At 40.5% G+C, this 23,899-nt stretch overlaps 1 protein-coding gene across 1 annotated transcript; it reads right to left on the reverse strand.

Moving 5' to 3' along the window:
* Nucleotides 1-1,794: 1,794 nt before the first annotated feature.
* On the reverse strand, nucleotides 1,795-23,829 carry mms22l (MMS22-like, DNA repair protein). The gene is made up of 26 exons (XM_030157016.1): nucleotides 23,749-23,829; nucleotides 22,280-22,477; nucleotides 22,017-22,142; nucleotides 21,747-21,799; nucleotides 21,227-21,314; nucleotides 20,907-21,084; nucleotides 20,677-20,770; nucleotides 19,886-20,016; nucleotides 19,415-19,528; nucleotides 19,152-19,328; nucleotides 18,113-18,175; nucleotides 17,880-17,999; nucleotides 17,286-17,521; nucleotides 15,010-15,226; nucleotides 13,851-14,146; nucleotides 9,621-9,799; nucleotides 8,887-9,037; nucleotides 7,857-7,996; nucleotides 7,562-7,704; nucleotides 7,098-7,254; nucleotides 6,672-6,817; nucleotides 6,275-6,486; nucleotides 5,092-5,258; nucleotides 4,784-4,880; nucleotides 2,313-2,480; nucleotides 1,795-2,146 (listed from the first exon to the last, which is right to left on the reverse strand). Exons 2-26 carry the CDS (start codon nucleotides 22,450-22,452, stop codon nucleotides 2,071-2,073), a joined length of 3,702 nt encoding a protein of 1,233 aa, XP_030012876.1. The 5' UTR covers nucleotides 22,453-22,477; nucleotides 23,749-23,829; the 3' UTR covers nucleotides 1,795-2,070.
* Nucleotides 23,830-23,899: the final 70 nt, after the last annotated feature.

The raw sequence follows: 23,899 nt of genomic DNA on the forward strand, positions 1-23,899 counted from the left end.
CAATTTCAGACTGTTTTCTCAGTACTGAATACACTGAGAAAAACGGATGGCTGAACAGGCAAGTGTAAGTGGTTTCAGATTTTTTTTTTTTTTTTTTATATGCTCAGGACCTAAAACTGTTTAAGTTCACATGAATGTGTCTGCTAATTGTCATTCAGAGAATATCTTCTGAATATTCTCCAAAATGTGTAGGATTTAAAAAAAAAAAAAAAAAAGCTGTATTATGCTGATTTTTTTTTTTTTTTCAGTGTTGTTTTACTTTGAAAAAAAGAAGACGTGATCCCTGCACTTCCCTTGTCCGTCCAGAGCTGTGTTATGTGGAAGAATACACAGAAAGATTTCAGAATAAAGATGCTACGTTAATAAATAGCACCAGGATGTACTTATGAAGCTACAGCAGCGCAAAGTAGGTAGAGTGACTCGTGTTCCCTGAGAATTATTTCACTGCTATAGATAATTGAACACTAATTTAAGGCTTCACCTCTGCTACTACCCTTCTGCATGAATTCTCCAGCACCTCTGATAGTGTTGGAGAAAAGGAATGCAGCACAGCAGAAAGCTCAGATGAAGGGATGCATTGCAGTTTGATGAGGCTCGAAAATGACTAGCAATGACAGAAAATGGGGCTGGGTGATTGTGGGAGACAGGAGTGAGACTTCATGTGATTAGGTGCAAACTAAAGTCGGATTGCAAGAGATTGCTGTGACTTGGAAAAGCAAGAGAGAAATGGAACAAACAGTACTCTCTCCTTTACTCCCTTCTTTTTGCTGCTGAACTCTTTGGGTTCGCCCACAACTGTCATCAAATCTGTAATTCGGTGCCAACTGAATAGAGACAGATCCAGCACCTGATGATATAAGCACAAATAGCCTGTACTCGCTGCGGCGCTCACATTCCCTCCTGTCTTGCTATGGAAACTGATATGAAAAGGCGTAAAACCAGTTTGAGCACATTTACTTTCACTATTTATTTTCATTAATAATGCACATCCTGATTTTTTTTTTTTTTTACAAAATGTTCAATATAATACAACTGTGTTATTAGGTATCTAGTCCATGATTAGAGTTAATGGTAGCAAATGTTCTGTTCCAGGTTTTATCATTATAAGGGCTGATACTCACATTTTGTAAAATAATCGTGTAGGCAGCTGTACTTTGACAACCAAATCAAGGAATTTGGCAGAAATAGAAAAAGCTGGGTATGACTAAGAACAGATTCTTGAGACTGACTTCAGGTCCTCGAGTTGATCTTTTTTTTTTTTTCCTCTTTAGTCCTCTTCCAGAGTGGTTATTTCTGCCTGCCCACTTTCGAAACTTGACATGAAAAGGCGTAAAACCAGTTTGAGCACATTTACTTTTAACATTTATTTTCATTAATAATGCACATCCTGATTTTTTTTTTTTTTTTTTACAAAATGTACAATATATACAACTGTGTTATTAGGTATCTAGTCCATGATTAGAGTTAATGGTAGCAAACGTTCTGTTCCAGGTTTTATCATTATTAGGGCTGATACTCACATTTTGTAAAATAATCGCATAGGCAGCTGTACTTTGACAACCAAATCAAGGAATTTGGCAGAAATAGAAAAAGCTGGGTATGACTAAGAACAGATTCTTGAGACTGACTTCAGGTCCTCGAGCTGATCCTTTTTTTTTTTTTTTCCCCTCTTTAGTCCTCTTCCAGAGCGGTTATTTCTGCCTGCCCACTTTTGGAACTGACATGAAAAGGCGTTAAACCAGTTTGAGCACATTTACTTTTAACATTTATTTTCATTAATAATGCACATCCTGATTTTTTTTTTTTTTATAAAATGTACAATATAATACAACTGTGTTATTAGGTATCTAGTCCATGATTAGAGTTAATGGAAGCAAACATTCTGTCCCAGGTTTTATCATTATAAGGGCTGATACTCACATTTTGTAAAATAATCATGTAGGCAGCTGTACTTTGACAACCAAATCAAGGAATTTGGCAGAAATAGAAAAAGCTGGGTATGACTAAGAACAGATTCTTGAGACTGACTTCAGGTCCTCGAGCTGATCCTTCTTTTTTTTTTTCCCTTCTTTAGTCCTCTTCCAGAGCGGTTATTTCTGCCTGCCCACTCTCCCCAAGGAGGCTCAGCAACTTCTTATATGCACTCCTGTTACACACAGAGATTGTAGTCACTTTCAGATTTCACATACAGCCATGGAGAATCTCTGGTTCAGAATGTAACAGCCGCTCAACGTCTAGACAACTTAAAAATAGTTAATGGCGGTGAACGCTGCCTTCGTGGCTTCCAGGATGTGACTCATGTGCTCGCTCACCTTAACGCCGCGTTCTTGCCCAGGCCTCTCTTGTGTTCGGTGTTCCTCAGACTCAGAGACAGGTCGGGAATGAGAGCTCGAACCACAGAGGGATCCAACACAGACACTGACTCCAAGACGCCGTATACCTGCCTGTCGTAGACTCCTGCATTCTTCTCCACAAACGACCTAAGAGGAGCAGAATTATACAGAGTGGGAAAAAATATAGAAGTATTAACTGGTCCTGATAACACTGGTCTACAATTTTGTAGAAATGATCTGCTTCAGAGATTAAATGTGTTAAATGTTATGTATTTTAATAAGATTAATTGGAAAACATGACAAAAGTGCTGATTTGCTGATATTTCAAGGTATCTGATAAAAGTTTATTACACATATTGGTTTATGTACATTTATACAATAGATTTATAAATCGCCCACTAGATACAACCTGTAAAATGAATGTATTTTAATGTGCAGACCAAGGTTATTATCGTTAATGAAAACAACAATTGGAAAAAACATTTTCGTTAACTGAAATAAATAAAAACTATAATTAAAAGAAAAAATTATAATAATGAACGATATGAAATCGATTTATTTCGCTCTAGCAATTTTAGGTGGCGGCACCATATGGTACTTCATGGTCTGTTACTTCTCGTCACTTGTCGTAACTCGTCCCCACTCTACCTGGAAACACTAAGACTAAAGTTTGGAGAAAGCAGCAGAGTCCTCTATAGGATTTATTTGAATACGACAACGAGGAAGATAAAAGATTTGAAAAAAAAAACTAAAACTAAACTAAAACTAAGCATTTAGAAAAAACGAAATCTAATAAAAACTAGCAAACCTGCTCTAAAAACTAATTAAAACTAACTGAATTAAAGAAAAAAATGTCAAAACTAAATAAAACTAAACTATAATGAAAAATCCAAAACTATTATAACCTTGGTACAGACAGTGTTTTGAAGTAGATCTGGTCGATCTGAGTGAAATATTCCTTTGGAGTTAAACCCATTCTCTGGTTAAGTCTTGAATTTCACATTTTGACCCAAGACTGTATCTTGGAAAAAACTTCAGCCAACCAGCATTTTTGACTTGATTTTTCTGTATCAGTGACTCACACATGGTAAAATTTCACTACTTTTATTCTGGAAGCATTTTACTTAGACCAGTAGACCAGTGTAACCTTCAAACAGCATCAGTGTATGAAACATTCTTGTCAGTATGAACAGATTTTGCACCATGCAGGGTTTTTATAGACCAGGGGTGTCAAACTCATTTTAGTTTAGGGGACACATACAGCCCAATTTGATCTCAAGTGGTCCAGACCAGTAAAATAATAACCTATGATTAATAACTTAAATTTTTTTTCTTTGTTTTAGCACAAAAAAAAATCAAAGTGCAAATTATGTGATGAATGCAAACAATATTATTCCTCAGCTTCTTATTTATACATGTGCATTACAATTTACATTTACGGATCTACAAATACACAAAACATTTAGTAACAAACAGAATATTGGTAAAATTCCACTGGTTTTTCTTAACCCATAAAGACCCAAACAGCCCCTGATTCTCAAACCATCTACTGATCTAAAATGTTTAAAAGCTTCTGAACTACTAATCCTATCAATATATGTTAAGTAATTGGTGTAAATTGCAGTTTGTCTTTTCATGGTCAACAGATATGACCCATTTGGACGTTCAGAGGCTCTGTAGTGAATATGGAAACACTGTCATCTTCTACAACATTGATTCACCAGTAAAACACATGGAGTTGGATCAATGACAGTGGACAGAGACACTTGATTTTACATGAAGTTATCGATATATAAAAAAGTCACTTTTTCTTCACTTTTCTACATTTCTGATGTACAATCCCTCAATTTTAATCTGAGCTTTTGTGAACATCTACATGATCAGTAAATGAAATACAGGAAAATACCCGCATTTCACTGGAAAAATGCAAAATACAGGGGATAATATTACAATAAATGGTGATAAATCACTCAAGAAAGGTTCAATAGAGTAGAGAAATAATGAATAAAAAATTCATTTGGGAAGTGACATAAAAGTAGCACTAGGTCTTTATGGGTTAAATTTCAGGTTGTACATGGATGTTCATGTTATTGTCATTTTTTGTGAAAAGAGAGCTTTTTAAATGTAAACCTTTTTTAGTCACCTAAGTTCACTTTTTTTCCCACTAAAACAAAAAAAAGATGGTTATTATGCTATTATTTTACTGGTCTGATCCACTGGAGATCATATAAGTCTATGTGGCACCTGAACTAAAATGGTTTTGACACCATTGATTGTTAATATCTTCAGTGTAAGTTTTACACTTCACAAATTCATCTTGTGGGCCAGATTGGACCCTTAAGCGGGCTGGATTTGGCCCACGGGCTGCATGTTAGACACCGCTGTTCTACATTGCAATGCAGCTCTCACATAGCTACAGACATTTACTGCTAGATGTTATTGTCAATTACCGTAAGACAGTGATCATCTGCTCACATGGTCCCTCTAAAGATGCAGCAGCGCATCGTTCCACCACAAGCTGTAAAGCATCTGTGCTCGTCTTCCTCACTGATCACACACAAAAAATAGAGATATCATTAGACAAACCTTGTTAATTCCTATTATGAAAAACTTGATTGCCATCGTATGTTTTTCCTCTGGTTAAGAAAAACCAGAAGTTCTTTTATATCTTTCCTGGGACTCGATTTTCTAGTCAGCGTGCAGAAAAATGACACTTTGGAAACTTCAGATTGTGTCTGAATGCACGTGGTGATCGTACCCTGCGGCTCATTGACCAGCATCACACAGCGCAGCACAGGGGGGAGTGGCAGAGTGAGGAGGGTGGGGTCTGTGTCACGGTTTCGCCTAAGAAGCTCAAACAGGAACATGAGGACTGATGCCAGGCGAGGAGGAGGGGCGTGACCTTTGAACTGCAGAAAGCTCTCACTGAAAAACAAGAAAAGACACTGAGCCTGTTTACATGACCATAAAAATATGGTAAGTGGGAGTAATCAGATAATTGTAATATTCAGATCTAACATGTTTACAGAAACGCGATAATTGAAAACCCTGGTTTAGATGCTCTAGTATATTATCGGATTTCTTTTGGAGTATGTACAGTCGTGGAAAAAATTATTAGACCATCAAAAGTCATCAAAAACAATGGTTATGCAATCCAGTACTAACTCCTGTGTGTATCATGTGACTAAAACAGACAGAAAAGAAAACATGGAACACCCAAAAGCACTGTTTTTGTCAGTACAATGCCATAGATATTAATGTAAGAACTGAAGTGATTTTGGTTAGTATCAAGAAAACCATGGAAAATGGATAGATATCAGCTCTGAAATTAAACTCTTATGAGCTATTTTTGTTATCATTATGTTCGTCCAAACAAATGTACCTTTAGTTGTACCAGGCATTAAAATGAACATGAAATTGAAGAAAACAAGGGTTAGTCTAATAATTTTTCCACAACTGTATGTACTTAGTGACGGTAGACTCAAACTTCCTGTTTCTGTCTTCTGCTAACATTTAACTATGTAACTTCAGTTTCCTATGATTTTAATTGTTTTTACAAATGCGCCGATGTAAACAAAAAATTAATCAATCAGAGTAACCTGTATACATGCAGGAAGACATCAGAGTATTGGGGAGAAATCCAGGCGTGTTAATCTGATTTCTTTGATAAAGCCGATCAGATTATCCTGTTTACATGATCACTTGAATATTCTGATAACTCCAGAAATCGGATCATGATCGGAGTATTAGTGTGCATGTAAATGGATTCAACTACAAGAACAGTCAGTGTTTCAGAAGCTTTGTTTGAGAATATCTTACTTTAGCAGTGATCAATGGGTATTTGAGGCACTAATGACTGTTCTTATTCACGTTCAGTTTACACTATTATTAAATACAGCCTTCATTGATACCGACAAACCACATCCACGCACTGGACCTACCACAGCACTTCAATGATAGTTCTCCTCAGTGCTACTCCACGGGGGCTTGGACTGGACTCGCAGGCGCCCAGAAGCACTGGGTGATTGGCGATGATGCCCATGGAAGGTGATGCAGGGAGGAAATGGTCCAGATATCTACGAGTAACGGCTTGCAGCTGCTGCTTGAGGTTGGCACCCGAAGACTGAGACACGCTGGAGGCTACCAACAGACCCTGTTTTCAGGAGAATTAAAGTCATACAGGAAACATCACGACAAATAACCAACACACGATGGACCGCAGGGTTTTCATAATTTGGAATTCATGTGAACACTTTGTGCTACGAGCTCCAAGAATCCCAACAGTCCACGACTTATTGTATGTGAGTGTTTTGACATGTGGTAGGTGGTTTTCCTGACCTGTAGATACAGTGGCAGGCTGTCCCTGAGTGCTTTGTCCTGCTGTGTGAGGTGGTGGGGAAGCAGCAGCCCGTTAACAATGTTGAACAGAAGGGTCTGAGCTTTCGAGGTGGCCAACAGGGGGCTCCAGTGCTTCACTATGCAGCCTGGATTACACAGCACGGACAATCACAGAGTCAGCTGGAATGATTCTTTACTCCAGAGGAAGACTTAGACTTCACTCTAAAAATAGTATTTTACTGCAATATCTGTCCTATGTGATGTAATAAGTGCGCACATATTAAATAGAAACTAGTCTGTAAATAAGATACACAGACAAAAAAGCAGTGCTTAAATTAGAGATTACAGATTTCATTCGCTGTTGATTTATTGAAACCATACTCCTGACGTTTTCAGTGTGTTAAAGTGTAAGCGCTCTGCACCCACCAAAAGCCCAATAGGTCAGCTGTAAAGTCTCTTGGTTCTTGCTGACCAAAGAGGGTTTAATGTGTTTCAGGGTATCTCCAATGTAGTCTAGAGCTCTGGAGACCATAGTGGAACGTTCAGAGAGAGTCTGCAGGCCACAGTACATGCTGCCGACAGCCTGACAACAGTAGACGGAAGACGAGGAAAGAAATGTGTGAAAAAAGCAATGCAGAGGATACATCACATCCTACGTATAATAAAAGACCACAGGACTGTATGTCACGCACAAACGGAGGGAAATTAAAGATCTTAAAAACAGATGGTGCAGATCATACAAGTCCTACAGGACCTAATTTCAAACTGTATTGTCTCCCGTCACAGTAAATCCATGGCTAAGGAATATTAAAATAACAAATGTTTAGGGTTTACTTTGTTGACGCCACTAATAAACTAGGCTGCATTTGTCACATGAGAGCATGTGTTACCTTGATAAACATCTCCAGGGCTACACTGGGCTCTAGCTTGTTGGCTGTGGGCTGCAGGCCAGCGTTCTGCAGGAGAGTGTCCACCTCAGGGAGCCTTAACACAAGCCGGGTCAGTTCACACAACTGTTCCTCCACAGTCCTGGCTGGAAAAGGCATACAGACACGAAAGGCTTCAATAATAATAATAATAATGTAGGTTTTCTCTCCGATACCACAAACATGTACAGTGAAATGACATAGTAGTAATCCTGCATTTGTTCATTGTAGGGTGGAGCTGTTGGTTCAGTACTATCACCTGTTCTACTGTCAGATCCATCTGGGTTCTTGTGAAGGTGTTGCTGCAGAACACAGCGGAACCAGGCCCTCACTGACAGACTCTGTGCTGATCCTGGTACAGCAACGCCGGACTCACTACTAAGAGAACTCACCAGCTCACTGGATGAAACAAAAACGGGAATTAAACACAGATATTACTAATGTCTACTGGGTTTACTGGTCTTTATTGCTAATGAAGATATGAAGGTATCAGGTATTTAATATACAAGCTGCAGAGTCACATAATAAAAGATAAATGTGGTTGAGAAAGAAGAAAACGAAAAGATACGACGGTAAGACTGTATCAAAGTTAAAATTCACATTTCATGCCTCATCCTGCTGAAGTGGTGAGTTTTTGATTTCTGGCAGGGAAATGTCTACGTCAACATACCAAGACATAAATCTTGTTAGCAATTTTCATAAAAAAGCCATAAACACTGAAGCCCACTTGTCTTCAAAATAAATAATTCCTGAAGCCTTCCCAACAGATGCATTTAGAGTTGACATATAGATGCGTTGTGTTAATTCTGTTTAATTTACGCTTAAATAAAACCATTACCTCAGTTTATAAATAACATATTGGTAGTGATGTGAACAGCAGTGAAAGGAGCCCTGGCAGCCTGGTACTTATAAACAATAAATTAATAAATAACTGAGTGTCCTTGTTCTGCCTTTAAATTCAGGTACAGCTACTTCATATCACTTGGCAGTGCTTTGAAAGGCCTTTGAGGCTGAAACGCTCACGTTTTCCGTACCCTTGAGCGTATTTTTGAGGATGCACTGTTTTTGTATTCTGCTTAGAGGCATAGGTGGATTTTTTTTATTAAAACATATTTTCATAAACCAAGGACGCTCCCAGTCTTATTTATTAATTAGATGCTTCCCCAAACACCATTTGGAAACTATTTTGTCCATCAACCCCATCTGACCAACCTGATGTTTTCCCATGATGCATTAAAAAAGATGTTTGTAAATGGAGTTGAGCGGTGGTGGCAGATCTCAGAGGATACCTGTTTTGGAGCACATGGGGAAGATAACGTGTTACTAGAAGAGGATGAACCGTGTCATCCCAGCCAAAGATCTGTATGATGGACTGGACCGGGTTGGGCTGGAGGTCCTGAGGGGCGGAGCTGGGCAGGTCGAAGGCCAGCAGGGTGAAGCCTAAGATGGACAGACGGACAGTTGGCTGTTGTGTGAATTACGAGTAAGTTACATTCCAGAAACAGTGCCCTTCTTTTACTGCATCTGTCAGTAGGAGTGAACATTTAGTCACAATATTACTGAAATCTGAAGATAGGGAAGTGTAATATACATGGGAGGAGCTGAAATTTTTGATTAAGGTAAAATGTGCTACAAAATGTTGCTGTTAATTAAGTTTTTGGCTACTTTAGAGATGCTCTAGCCTACAAATCATACATGCTCCAGATGTAAAGAAAAAAATGGTTTGGTATAGTACAATGCAAAAAAAAATACATTACTATTCAAATTTGGACTCATATTGTACTGTCATATCTATATCAGCAAAATAATGACAATGACTTTTTTTGCATATCATTTAGCTCTGTTAGCCAACTTCTATTTCTACACCCTGTCACCCCCTCATAAATTCCCCAATAATCCATAGTAACTATATCAGTTCGCAGTTCTCATTGTGGATCATGAAGGATCCAGTTTGTCCAAAAGTCCTTCTCTCTTTCTGCATCCTTTGATTCTCTCCTCTCTGTGTCTCATCAGTGTTTCTGACCTGCAGCAGCATCTGCCAGCTGTGGCGGAGGGGTCTCATAGAGGCGTCGACTGCGGAGGAAGGGGAAGAAGTGTGCCCACAGAGCTGCTGCTACCGCTAGGTGGCGCTCTTTCATCACATTGGCCTTGGGAGCCCAGCCCAAGGTGGGTGTTAAATGGACACTACGCTGATGGACCCGCCTGGAAGGACACAGACACACAAACACAAAGAAAGCAGATAAACAAATCTATCTGACGCGAAATCCAAACATAGCACTCTCTCTCTCTCTCCTGGGTACAATGCACACACACACACACATACACACACCCTCCAACTCCGCCCTCTACTTTCTCAAATTCTTTTGCTCCCCTGTTCCTCTCTTTCACTTCTTCATGTGTTTTCCCTGTCTTGTCTCCTGGGGGATTACTGGGTGCGGCGGTGCGCTGCAGTGTGGAGCACAGCGGAGTGGAGGTGGAGGTGGGGAAGGAGAGGAGGATATTACAGGCAAAGAGTGGAGCCTAATGCTGATCCCCTGTACACAGACTATACTTTGGCTCTTCTGGCTCATCCCTGGCTCTGGCCCCAGCCGCCACAGCAGCCCCACAGTGGCTGGCATTAGCCCAGATAAGCAGCTGAAGGAGCTGTAATCTCATTTAGACTGGAGATGATCCTCCTGTCCCCCTCATTCGCCCAGATGGGGGTGTGAGGGTTGAGGTGTGCTGTGGAAGGAGGAAAAGATACAGCAACTAGCAACCCCCCCCCCCATCCCCACTCCCAACCCCATCCCATCCTCAGCCATGCTTTCTGTGATGGTACACACACACATAGACGCACACACCTCAGTGGTGCCTTCCCTTCCAGCAAGGTTGCATCTAATCCAGAGAGAGCTGAGACAATCGATTAGAGTCTGAATTCATTAGCCTCGTTACTACTGCGGAATGGGCCTTTCACACCCATCAACCCTCATTGTACAAGACATTGTCAGAGACCCCACTTAATCCTCCTCACTGCAGTGTCTTACAATGTGTACACACAAACACACACTCTCAACGCCAAGACACTGATAGAAACCCTGTTTAACCCTTCCCCCCTGCTGCATCTAACATATACACACAACGGATTGAGACACTTCAAACACAAGTGTAAAACCTGGCTCATATCGGCTCCCTCTGTAATGTTACCATGTTCTCTTTAAATAATAGAGGTGAGACCGTCACTAGCTTCATGATTTCATGTGATTAAGACTCACTGATCAACAATTCAAATGCAGAAATCCTTTATGCGTCACAATGTATCACTTCCCCGTTTTGCTACATTACTGCCCAACCTGCAATTAATACAAGCAGTCAAGTACATCCTTTAACTGAGTGCTTCCAAAATCTGACTATAAAGACTATAATATAAACAGCTGTATCTTTTCAATGCCAGTATCTGTGCAAGTCAATTTAGTGCATAAATATTTAAAAGAACACAGAAATCCCTCTGCAGTGCATTACAGGTAGAGGTTTGAATATTCCCTGGCATCATTAAAATGTGAAATGAAATGGTATAATTACTACCTACTGTCTAATAAACATTGTACAGCTTAGAAAACAAAATAGCAATTGTTGAAAGACAGGCTCAGTGTCAATGTCAAATGAAATGAATCACCATGAGGCATGTGTTTGATCAAACCAAGGAGATTGGGATTAATTGTTTGTGTTGAAAACAGATCCAACATGTTGTGCCAGTGCCAGCTCACCTCATCAACCAGAGGTACCCAAAACCTCCGGCAACAGAGGGTCATGGGAAGGAATAAAACTGAGGAATTATGCCTGGGACTGGCTCCTTGCCTGAGTACCATGGCGATGGCTATCAGTAGTGAATGTTCGAACCCTCCACTGCCTCAGCCATTGGCAGAATAATTCTCTTAATGTGTGCAGATTCCACACGGCTCTTAATAGACATAATGATGCACAGGCTAAATTTGCCAGGCTACATAATTACCCATTAATTGTGTCACAGAAAAGGCATTAATCACAAAGAGATACTGAGAATCGCCAGGCCGAAGAATTATGTTTAATTTGGTGGGACGGATTGGAAAGAGGGAGCATGGTATTTTTTTATTTGGTTAAATGGGTCAGTGTGGTCCGGGCCATAACACACAGGGCCTCTGGGAGTTCTCTTCTCTCTCTCCTTGGCCATTAATGTGCAAATGTGTGCCCTCCAACCCCGAGATCTGAGATGGGAAGTTTGGGAATTAGCAAAGCTAACGAGGTACTGTGTTATGGGAGCCAGCCATTGAAATAAGAGAGGAGTACACTTAGGTTAGTGTTTCACTTTTGGTGTGTGGGAAGGTGTGCAGGTCTGTGTGTGTGTGCAGGTTGGAGAGGATGGAATGTATACTCTGGAGAATTAAAGCAATCACACACCTACATAAATCAGTCAGAGGGCCCGGTAACACTTAACTTTACAATGTCCTTATTCTCACGTTTCAGCTCATTTATTAACCTTTTGTAAGTGGTGTAAGTATAAAGTGTCAGTGGCCGCAATCAGTATTTCTGCAGGTTTCAACAAGTTAAATTTAAGACTTTTTAAGACCATTAGGAAAGCAATTTAAGACCTATTTCATGTCCCGCTGCGCTGGGGCTGGACTTTGGTGATGCTCCCAGTGTGAATACAGAACAATACTGGGTGATGGCTGGCATTTGCTAGGTGGTTTTCATGGCTGCTTTATGCTTTTCTGACTTTTTATGTGACTTTAATGCTTCTATAGCCAAAGTTACTGATTTGAAGGTTTTCTTGCACATTGTGCAATGGGCTTCAAATTTATCATTGTCAAGAGCCTTAAACCAGGCACTAAATCAGTCAGAAATAATAATATGACATGAACACTGATAACATGGATCCTCTTATATTACTGAAAGTATACAAAAATATTCCTGTTCAAAGGAATGTCTGTTGAGACATTCAGACACTGTACATTTCACCTCACTGATAAAAACACATCATAAGCCTGTTATTTTGATAATGCACCAATATTTGCAACATTACATTAGAACTACGTGACCACAAAATAAGCCTGTACAGTATGAGGAAAATGTGTGATGGGCAACATCTTCAATATTGACAATATAATCTAAGTGTGCTCAGGTGCTATGTCTAGATCCCAAAACATCAAAGAGCCTAATTTCAAGAGGGAAATGAAATCCCAACAAACTGGCATTAATTAATCTGACGGTATCAGGTGATTGGATTGGCTGCTTCTTTAGATTGTCTGGATTATGAGAATGCATCCAAGGATACATGTGATGGGTCAAATGTTTGCATGATGGGAGTAAACACATCGCACATGTAAATAAAATGATTTTTCTGGTTCACTGTAGTTCAGCCGGTCTTTTGAGGCATTTATCACATATTTTCATAAGACTCTGATGATGAAAACACAATTTAAATTTATCTTCAGCACCACTGAAGAGCACTTATTTTACATATGTTAAACATCACAACATTCAGTGTCCCACTCTTTCATGTAAGAGTTCAATGTAACTTAAAGGATTATTGCTAAATGCTGGTGACTGAAGTGGCATTTAGTTCTTTAACAGACATTTAACTGACAGGAATCTAGAGACAGATCCTGTGTCATTCTTGTCTCCATAACGTTCCAGTCTCATATGACTTCTCTGTACTGTTCCCTCTGTTCCTGCCTCAGAGTCACCACATAAACAGACACTGTTTCAGCAGAGGCTCTCTGACCTTCAGCTGGGGTCGTTCATGTAACAAACACCCGTGTCCTGCAGCTGAACCTGTCCTGACGCCCTACTGACCATAGTCTCTCAACACACCCAAAGCATCGTCCCCATGACGACAGGAGGGTCCATGGACGGTCCCCTGAGCCAGTAACCCTACTCATGGCTTCACCAGCACCTGGTGAGGGTGACCTGGAGGCCACCAGTCCTCCTGAGACTACCAGGGGCCTCAATGCAACACAAGGTCTTTATAGACACTTGGTGCTGCTGACATTACAATCCTCCTATTGTCAGCAGGAGGAGAGAATGGACTCTGGGCTGGGTTGGGAAAAGTACAGATCCCTCCTCCTGTACTGGAGCCACTTATCAGATTTTAATAACAGCTTAGCGTGGCCTTAGCCGGAGAACATTGGTCTGAATCAGTATCTGTGAGGGAGGAGCTATCGGTGAAAGGAAAGAATGAAAGAGACTGAGAAGAATAAAGAAATACCTGAGCTGGTGAATATTTACACCGCTCTCTCACCTGAGCTGGGCGAGTACAATCTGCAGGAAGCCCAAGGCAGAATTCAGCTCCGACTGGCGGTGGCAGCAGGCAGGCAGTAACCAATCAAAGCCTTCATTAAGCAATTTTTCTTCTGAAAGGCTTAGGCTCGTGCTTGTCTCAAACACTTCTGCCACACCCTCCAGGTACGAGCCAAGGGGCCCCCAGAGGGCTAGTCTGCGAGACACCTCGGTATTCTTATTGTAGAACTCTTTGGCTGTGTCATTAAAGGAAGAAGCAAGCCAGTTAGCCTGGGCCCCAACATCCAGACCTCTCTCCTGGAACAGAGATCAGACCATGTCAAAATGGCAGAACTGGCACAATTTGCACAAAAAAAAAAAAAAAAAAAAAAAAAAATCAGCTCTGTCAGAACTATGTAATATAGTAGATAAAAGTTCAGTATGCAAGATTCTGGCGGATCCATCTGCTGAAATTAATTTTATTTATAATTATGTTTTCACTTAGGTGTTGTGTTTTCATTACATTAGAATGAATTGTTTATATCTACAGAGCAGTGTGATATGATAGGTTTGTATAATGCTGGAATATTGTGTTAAGTTAATATATCTGTGCATTCCTAATTTGGATGCTTTCCTCTGCTTCTTCTTTCCAGATGTTACAGTTGCAGGAAGGGATACATAAACTGCATGTAGGTAAAACGATCAAACACGGAATTTAATTGCAATAATGATTTATTTATAACAATTTATTTGCAACTATACAAGAAAGGTTTGATCTATTTACGTTTTAACACTAATATTTTCGATTTTCTTAAGTGCTTGACTGAAAATTTGGACATTGGCTCTATATTAAAGACAAAGCACAATCAAGTAAGTAAGTAGTTTTGATTAGTTGAGTATATAATTGAAAACACAATAGAAATCAGGCCTCGTGGTCATTTTTTTGAAGACATATTCATTTAATTTACAGAAACTGTGCTGTATTGTGGTATATATTATTTGGAAAAAGCACCACCTCAGAGAGAGCAGATCCTCTTTCATGCGGTCTGCGATGTTACTACAGCAAACATTGGCTCTGGTGACGGTGCTTAATGTTTGTAGCAGCAACCTTAAGTTCTCCTTCTCACCTCGACCTCGACAACCAGCATTCAGATGTTTTATGTTACAACTAACAAGCATACCTGAAACAGTAGGAGTAGTGACAGCTGGCCCCTCCAGACCAGGGTGCGGTGTCCAGGGGGGCAGTTGGAGGGGAGGAAGCCCAGCAGCTCACAGGCTCTGCCGGCCACGTCCTCCAGCTCCACCTGTCGAGCCACCACCAAAAACAGCAGCAGGAAATTCATGAGGCCTGCTTCGGACAGTTCCTGCATCTTCTTTGAGGAGAACTTGGAGTAAATCCTGAAAATACAAACCGACAACATGAGAAGTTTTAAAATGTGGTGAACAGATGAGGAAAAATAGAGAGGGTAACTTCTGCTCTGTGTAGTACCACTTAACTCAAGGGAATACCATGAATTATTTTAAATGTGATTTTGATTATTCCTGTACTTTCACTGTAAACACGATTTGTTCTTCTGCCTCCCCTGACTTTAAATGCTGACTAACTGAACTTTCACCCCCCACTGCACACCCCACCACCTGCCTCCATCACCCTCAGCTCCAGGGGCGAGGCTGTGCTGCCCAGGCTGTGTGTGTTCATGTGTGCATCTGTGTGTGTGCGGGGCTCAGAGAGAAAGAAAAAGCGAGAGAGGGAGTAAGAATAGACAACCACCCAGCACGCTGTTAGATCCTGCGGGCACTGTGGAGAAATGCCTTTAAAGATCATGTTAAATGTCAGAGACACTCAGACACACAGCAGTAGGCGCTTGGTCCCTCTCTCTACAGCCAAACCAATTTACTGCAACACCAGAGAGAGATCAATAAAACCGCACACACACACGCATTGCCACACAACCAGCTTGCTGTTTGCTCGCCAGGCAGGAAAACACAGAAGGCTGGAGTAGCCCACCCCATCGCCTCCACCCCAAACACAGATGCAGCCCACACAGGTGAGTAGAGCTGCTGTTTGGGTCAAAACACAAACAGCGAGCATCCCGAGACAAACTCAGTGTAAGAAGTATGACTGATATAAAGGAGTGGAAAAAATGTGAGAGGAACTGAGAGAGACCAGGTTAACACTGAAATCAGCTTAGTTACACCCACAGAGGACTATAAAAGAAGAGGCCGGCCAAGCATACAGTCAGAGTGTGAGGGGAGGGAGATTTAAATAGATGAATGGGTAATATGTAACAGGGATATAAGCAGCGCACTGGGAGGCAGCAGTAGGGATTTTCTGTGTTCTCCCAACCTGTCTGTCTGTTTGTTTATTCCGGACAGCTTTTTTTTCCGCAGGCGAGCAGATGCTCCTAACTCCCGGCGTTGGAGATCAACATGCTCGCAGTCGATCCCATTAATGCGGCCGTCGCGGGTGTCCCGCAGAGCCCGGCCAGGAGTGGGAATGCTGCCGAAATGTTGTAGCAATACAGACAGCATGCCTCGCACCTCCTATGGGGGAGGAGGTGGTGGTGATAGTTCTGGTGAGGGAGTGGAGGGGGAAATCTGGACCGGTCCCAGCCCAGTCTGCCTCTTGCCAGATTGCCCACCATCCCCCATCTTCCCACCACCCAAGCTCCCCTCTCTATCCGTGTTGGAAACCAACACAGCTTCGTTAAGGCGAATTAACCGCCACGCTCGTTAGCTAATTAGCCCCCATGTCTGTAGAGCTACTGAGCACATTCCAGACAGAGGGAAGTCATTAGGCGGATTTATCTATGGCTGCCTCTCTCTGGCTCCCAGCCGGCCTGGGATATAGGATGGTCCAGCGCTCTGTTCAGATGCACATCAGCATGTGATCCTTCCTCCTTCTGCCTTTTCCCTCACAAAGACACACTTTGCCTCCATCCAATGGTCTCACACACTCTGAAACCATGTCACTGCTCTGGGGAGCAGGTGCAGAGTCTGTGTGTATGTAAATGTATGTGCACATCAGTAGGAGGCTCCTTGGCTCTGGTCTGAGCTGAAGAGCAGGTGGTTGACTCCTGAGACACCTGCTCCACTGGGGGGCCTGAGTAAATATCAAAGACGCACTGGGAGACTGTGGTGCACCTGGCACACACACAAACAAGACTGAAATTCATGACAGTGTGCAAACACACATGCTGTGTGTGTATTCAGGTATGCACACAAATCCAAACAGAACGCTGAACACACCACACCATCACCCAGAAGATCAAGGCAGAAGCCTGATTAGAAATTATTAGAAATGATTTCTCAAAGCCTTCGACCCATGTTTCTCTATATAGTGTACAGTGTATACGGTGCTCAGTGGACTGCCCGGTGTGAGACCTACTTTTCATTGTGGGAATTAAAGTAAAGGAGCAAGAACTACAAAGCCTCCATGACTTCTTTGAATGTTTACCTTCCTTTGATCTGCCTCTGTGGAGCTCCACCAGCCCTGTCCTGGGCGAGGCACAGGGCCAGAACACGCAGGAAGATGTGGAAGGAGTTGGCTGAGCGGTACAGTTGGGTGTGTCCTGAGGAGTGGAGGGGAGAAGGGCAACAACAGCTGCGGGCCTGTTCTAACAGAGCTAGGGGCGTCTTGCACAGAGTGCCCAGTCCAGACACCCCGAGCCACGGCACAGTGAACGAGGCGCTCTGAGGCAAAAAAACAGAACATAATGTACCATAATGTGAAAGACTCAGAGACAGAGAGGAGGAAACTGTACTGCAAAATGTGTCTTGACTGCTGCACGACTAATTACAATGAGTAAGAACTGAAATCTATGATTACATTAAGTTAAGACTGAAAGCAACAAAAATTGGAATTCAATGTACTGTTTAAATATATTCCAAAGTACATCATCTTAAAAGATAGTGACACATTTATATTTCTTATAATAACTGAAGCTGCTCTATTTGTAGTAGATTTGCATAAAATTATTAATATCAGTTTGATATTTGTTTCATACATACGTCATTATCCACAGCATCTTATCGGTTTGTTGTTACTCACCAGATTTTTGCTGTAGTAGTCCCAGAGTGTGGACACAGCGCTGGTGCTGGGTTCCCACAATAAACTAACGCTGAGACAGCAGTGGACATGCATTCTGATCTGCTCCTCTGTCAGACCCCCCTATTATGTGGAAACACAGTATAAATTAAAATACAGGTCACAAAAGAAAACTTCTATATTCTATTTCAATTCATTCATCATTGACAAAAAATGAGGGACTCAATATTACTGACCTTCGGATTACAAGTTAACTTGAGCAACTCTGCCACAAAAGTCCAATTATCCCCCAGAGGTTTCTGTTGATGAATTACACAAGGTAAGTTAATTTGCACAAAAAAAGCACCTAGCTCAATCATTTTATATGCATTTACATGAAAAGAAGAGGACAACAAAATTAATCTACTCTTTAAACTAAATTCCTTTGTGTCAGCCCCATCATCCTATATCAATCTCCTTTGTTTTTTCTTTATTTACTGGTTTTACACTCTCACTGTGAATGACAAAAATAGTATCGACAGATCCTCTTCTGCTCACCTCCTCACCCCACCACCAAAACCAAGCCCCGAACCTGGGGGGACAGAGGTTTTTCTATTGCTGCTCCAACCGTCTGGAACTCCCTCCCTCCTACCATCCAACACTGCTCTGACCTCAACACCTTCAAACCCCTTTTAAAAACTCATTTATTTAAGATTGCTTTCAATGTTTAACTGTTTTATGTGTTTGGTTTCTGTTTTTACCTGCTGTATGTAAAGTGTCTTTGAAGACCACGAAAAGCGCTATACAAATAAAATGTATTATTATAATTATAAATAGTATTGTTAAAACCTGCACTGAGGTATTTGGCTTTAGAAGTCTGGATTCTGTCTGTAACTAACAAATCCTTCAGAAAGCAGCAAGTATCTTGTTTCCTGTGTAAAACTATTTTCTCAGTTGTTCATCTTCTCTGCACTTATTGTAATTTTTGCCCACTTCTTTTTATCCATTTGCTGTTATACATGCCTAGCTAGGAACACCTAGCTTTCTTAATGTTCTGCGTTGTGTAGTTTGTGTATAGTAAGCTGCTCCAAAGAATTAATGATTCATGGGACTAAGTTTTTTGCACTGTATATGATATATAGGATGAATATGAGCATAAATGTGTGAAATGTCTATAGAATATTTCCTATTGAATAATTCAGAAGCATCCTCAGCAACCTGATGTCCAGGGTACTATTTTATGGCATTGGCAACATGCCAAAAAAACATGGCAACATTTTTTTCTCAGTCTCCTACCTCACTTTGGATCGTGCCGTTCCGACTGTATTGTCCTAGCATTGCTAAATGTGTAACCAGCCACCATGTGAATCCCAGAGGGTCTTTACAGTGTGTGGGGAAGCCGCTAAACTGTTCTGTTGCTGGTTTTCCTGAAACCAGAGGCCTCAGCAATGAGTTCATATAGCTCCAGAAAGACTAGAGGGAAACACATATTGGTTAATTTAGGGAAGAGCAGGGTGACATTTTCTGTGTCGATTTGGACATGTGTTTATTTGTGTTACCTGTGTGTGCAATACTTTACTCCTATATTCCAGGAGGTGCATGAGCAGGACCCACAGCTCTTTGGTGCAGGAGCAGAGGTAATGATGGCTGCTCAGAGCCTCCGTAGGCCTCACCTAGAAGCCAACAGTATTTATGCACACTGTGAGTTCACCACTGGGAGTTTGTACTAAAATAACAAAAAGGTATTGCTTTGGGTCTGTTCCTGGCATGAAGATTATATGTGTGTTGCAGCAACAAGGCTTTAATATTATCATCATCCTTCCTTTGCTGGCTTTGTTGTTCTGAGATAGATTTAGGAGATATGAAGGTATATACCATGTGACAGAAGAAATGTGTCTATTAGCAGAAAAATAAGTTACTCCATGCTTGTACAAAATGTGGTATTTTATGCATTTAATATCAGTTTCGTTTTAACGCACCACTGAAAAATCTCAACAGTAAGATATAATGAATTGCAGCCAGCCGCCTACCTTTCCGTATTTGCCAATGGCCAGACCAGTGAGGTCGCACAGCAGACTGCACAGGTGCTCATCAAACAGACTAGTATCGGTCAGGTTCTCTCCAGTCAGATTCACAAACTGGTGGGCGTACACCACCTGGCCTGAAGAGAAAAGCAGGTAAAATTACAAAAAAAAAGTCTGTGCACATGATTATGACTCAGTATGAGCTGAAAGTTAGAAATGATTGCCCAGTGTGCTGGCTGTTAGATCTTGCATACAGTATCAGTCTTTGAATAATCAGTCAAACAACCCTGTGTCAGCTGTATCTAAATGGATTTCACTGAAGCAAATACAATTGGTGTATCTCTAGACTACAACCAGGGTTTCTAGAGGTTACATTTACAACCTGAATACCATTATGAATACAATTTAAGACCTATTTCTCTTCTTGAGCTATATATCAGTGAACATAATAAAACAAAAGTATTGTTAGTAAAAAGACATTTAATATACTATGTATAACCAGCTGATTTTTCGATATGAGCTTAGTCTACATACCACATCACAACACTCTAGTTGGATGGTCTCTATCTTGATAAATTGCAAAAATGCTAAGACCAAACTTTTCCATTTGTGATTACTGGTTCCATGTTGGAATCAGACAAATCCCATTTTTAAGACTGTAAAAATTCAAGCAATTTTAAGGCTTAAAATTAAGATTGTTGTGGACTTGTAAAAGACTCTTCCATTTTGTTCCTTTTTTTAATACAAAATGTTCCCATTTTTTCTGCCTTTACTTTCTCCTTCAAGGACATGCGTACCTTGCATCTTATGACCAAGTATGTGAAGAATCTCCAGTAAAGACCAGTGGATGTCAAGGTGAAGGTGTAACAAATGCCAAGAAGGAGGAAAAATCTGTGGGCGGAATATAGACCTCTTAGTCAAGGCTTATTAAATATACGGTGCTCATAATATATTCATTGCCTGATAGCTGTGCATCACCTGCCTTACATGACATCTGGGGTCAGGACTATCTATCAATTAGCAGTACCTTTCCCTGGTTCTGTATAGTGAAGGCACTCTGAACGTTAACAGGCAGATCTTTGAGACGTCCTATGAGGAGAGTGATGCTGAAAAGTTCCTCAAGAAGTGCAGAGGGGAGCTGAGCTTCCAATTCCTCATAGGGGTGTAAAGGGACTGCCTCTAGTGTGCTGGGAGGCTCCAAGTATCTGAGGAGGAAAAAAAAAGAAATGCATGTATAAAACAGAAGCAACCAAATGAAATAAATACATTAACAACCTTATAGCAGCTATTAATAGCTTTTTAATTAAATTAAATTGGTGTACTGCTGGTAATATCATAATTAATTACCTGTGCAGAAAGACTTTCACATACTGAAGGAATGAAATGCACTGTTGCCTGAGGTCCTCTGCTTCATAGTGGAGGTTGCCTGCTTGACCTTAAACACATCAATTGCGGTTGAATATTATGCAGTAATTACATTTACCACTAAAAACAACCCATTGAAACAGATCTCAAATATGAGTCCGACTTATTGGTTTCTTTCTAATCACAGCTCTTGGAGTGCTGCACTTGCTGCATTTTCCAACATGCTTCCTCCAATTAAAATATGAACCAGCCCATATATATGTACTGCTTTAAACATCTACAGTATATGGTGTTTGGCAAGTTAGCCTCAGGTTACACCCACACATTAGCTTAATTGTTCATAATTTGAAACTGGTTGCATAAGAGAGCTGAGGCAATCACAGTCTATCTTTTAAAGATTATTATGTTTTAGTTCTAGAATGATGTTAAAAACACTACCTGCAAACCCGTTTAGAGTGATATATTATTAGTGAGGTTCCATATTGTGTATATTGAAGCTTACCAAAGTCGTGTGAGCTGGACTGCATCAAGGTCTCCAGCCTGTAAATCTTTTGTCTGAAGAAAATATGACAATGTAAAATAGGTGAATGATTGAACACAAAAACATACCCTACATATGTAGTAAAAATGCCTAATCTCAAACAAATTGTATTTCTAAATCTTTCCTGTAGCGGAAAAGGTTCATTATATTAAGGCAAGAGTCTCATTATAATATGTTTTTAAAAAATATTTTTAAGAACTTGACTGAGATATGTTTTAGATCTGTATTTACCTAAACAGCCCAAAGAGGAGCTTTGTAGATTCCACCAATGCTGTCTCTGTCACCCAAGAGAAGCCAAAGATCTCCACTGTGTCTGTTTCATACTCTGCAGGGGCTGGGTCCAAACGTAAGAGTAACCTATACAATGGACGCAAACACATTCAACAAAATTTGACTTTGTCTTTGGAAAAAAAAAAAAAAAATGCCTAGGGATGTATGTCTCTTAAACCATGTCCCCATTCCTCAGGATAAATGCAGAGGCTTCCTATGACTACCGTTTCAAGGAGCCTCTCGATGCATATCCATCTGCAGAGAGGGCCCTCGTTGGATCCTCCTTTGTGTCACAGCAGCTGAAGCATGGTGGCTGGGCTGGAGTCAAGTCACACAGGCTGTCTGGTGCGAAGGGGGAAACTGGTGGGGTGAGGGACTGGCTGAAGTCGTCTGCCATGTTGCCAGCGCAGAATCACTATGACCTTTAAAAACAAAACACAGTGGGAAGATGGTATAGAGTGGTTAGACAAAACAGAGGTGACCATGGGTCAGTGATAAATGTAGCTCAGCAGCACTCTGCAGTTTCTAAGGGGTACTTACAAAGGAAATCTGGATAAAAGTATGACAAAAAAATTCAAAATACAGCTGTAAATGATCACAACTGCAGTGTCAGCCCATGCAATTATATAACAGCAAAAAGTTTCAATGTAAAGATCCAGTAAGTGCATGATGATGATTTTGGATTCAGTGACAATAAGCAATGGGAGGTTTTAGAGTAAATGAGTGCTAAATGACAGACACTGTATTGGACATAATACTGTCTACAATATTCAGAATACGACTTTTTGATCAAATTGTGTCACCCTACCCGACCTACAACTGTTTAGAAGAAAAAAAACAAAAACAAAAGTAATTTATTTTGCTGATCTTTTGTAATTGTACAATAACTCTCAGTCAGCTGTAAAACATTTCAGCATCACATGTTGCCTGTGAGAGTACATAAAAACTATTTAGTCAGCTGGCAGGGTTAAATGTAATGTATATATTTTTTTCATTTGTACAAAATATAGAGGTAAAATTAAGATTAGATATAGCTGATGTTATATTTAAGGTTACACAATGTCTTATCTGTAATGTTAACCATATTCTGTGTAACTCATGAAGGTTAAGGTGATGCAAGTTATATGTCCTATGTTTTGCAGCACAGTTCATTGCGTATATGTCTTTGCTCATACATCATCTGTGATATATCAACTTTAGTGACCATTTTTGTCTGTTTTAAGACTCAGCACCTCCTTAAAGATCCGCCAAAAAGTACTGTTATTAACTCTTAAATGTTATTTAGAACTAATAAATGCCTATAGTTGGAGTGTTATTCGTTCAGCTCTTACATTACTGCACCATTTCAGCGGTTTATTCTTATCTATTTATTAGTCTTAAATAACTTTTAAGCGTCAACAGTAGTACTTTTGATTGGGTCTATTAAAAAGTCCCTGTGCTTAAAGACTAAATGGTCACTACAGCAGGAACAGATGATATACGACCAAAGACATTATACACACTCTAAACACTGTGTGTGCTACAAAATATTTACAAAACGGCACAAACAACTAGCATTAGCTTAACCTACATGATGTACACAGAATACTGTAACATTACGGATAAGACGTTGTGCAACCTGAAATATTACATCAAATATACCTTTATCGGAAAACTAAACACAGTATAACTCTTGTATTAAACATTTACGAACCTTCTATCGCAGCAACGTATGTAATACAGTGATTAAAGTCCGTGAAAATAACGTAAGTTTGAAGATCACATCTGTCAACATCCGCTGTTTGGGTTTTCAGGTTCTCCCGCGCCTTCACTGTACGCATGCGTACTTCCGGCCTTAGTCCGAT

Source organism: Sphaeramia orbicularis, chromosome 16 (assembly GCF_902148855.1).
Source record: "Sphaeramia orbicularis chromosome 16, fSphaOr1.1, whole genome shotgun sequence".
In the NCBI taxonomy this organism is placed as follows: domain Eukaryota; kingdom Metazoa; phylum Chordata; class Actinopteri; order Kurtiformes; family Apogonidae; genus Sphaeramia; species Sphaeramia orbicularis.

Bases quoted from the DNA above. Each gene is read 5' to 3' on its own strand.
- mms22l (XM_030157016.1), bottom strand. From the start codon at position 22,452: ATGGCAGACGACTTCAGCCAGTCCCTCACCCCACCAGTTTCCCCCTTC. The intron at 18,176-19,151 runs GTAGGAGACTGA...ATTCATCAACAG, and splicing joins ACGGCACGATCCAAAGTGAG to AAACCTCTGGGGGATAATTG. The intron at 7,255-7,561 runs GTAACACATGCT...TACTGTTGTCAG, and splicing joins CCCTGGAGATGTTTATCAAG to GCTGTCGGCAGCATGTACTG.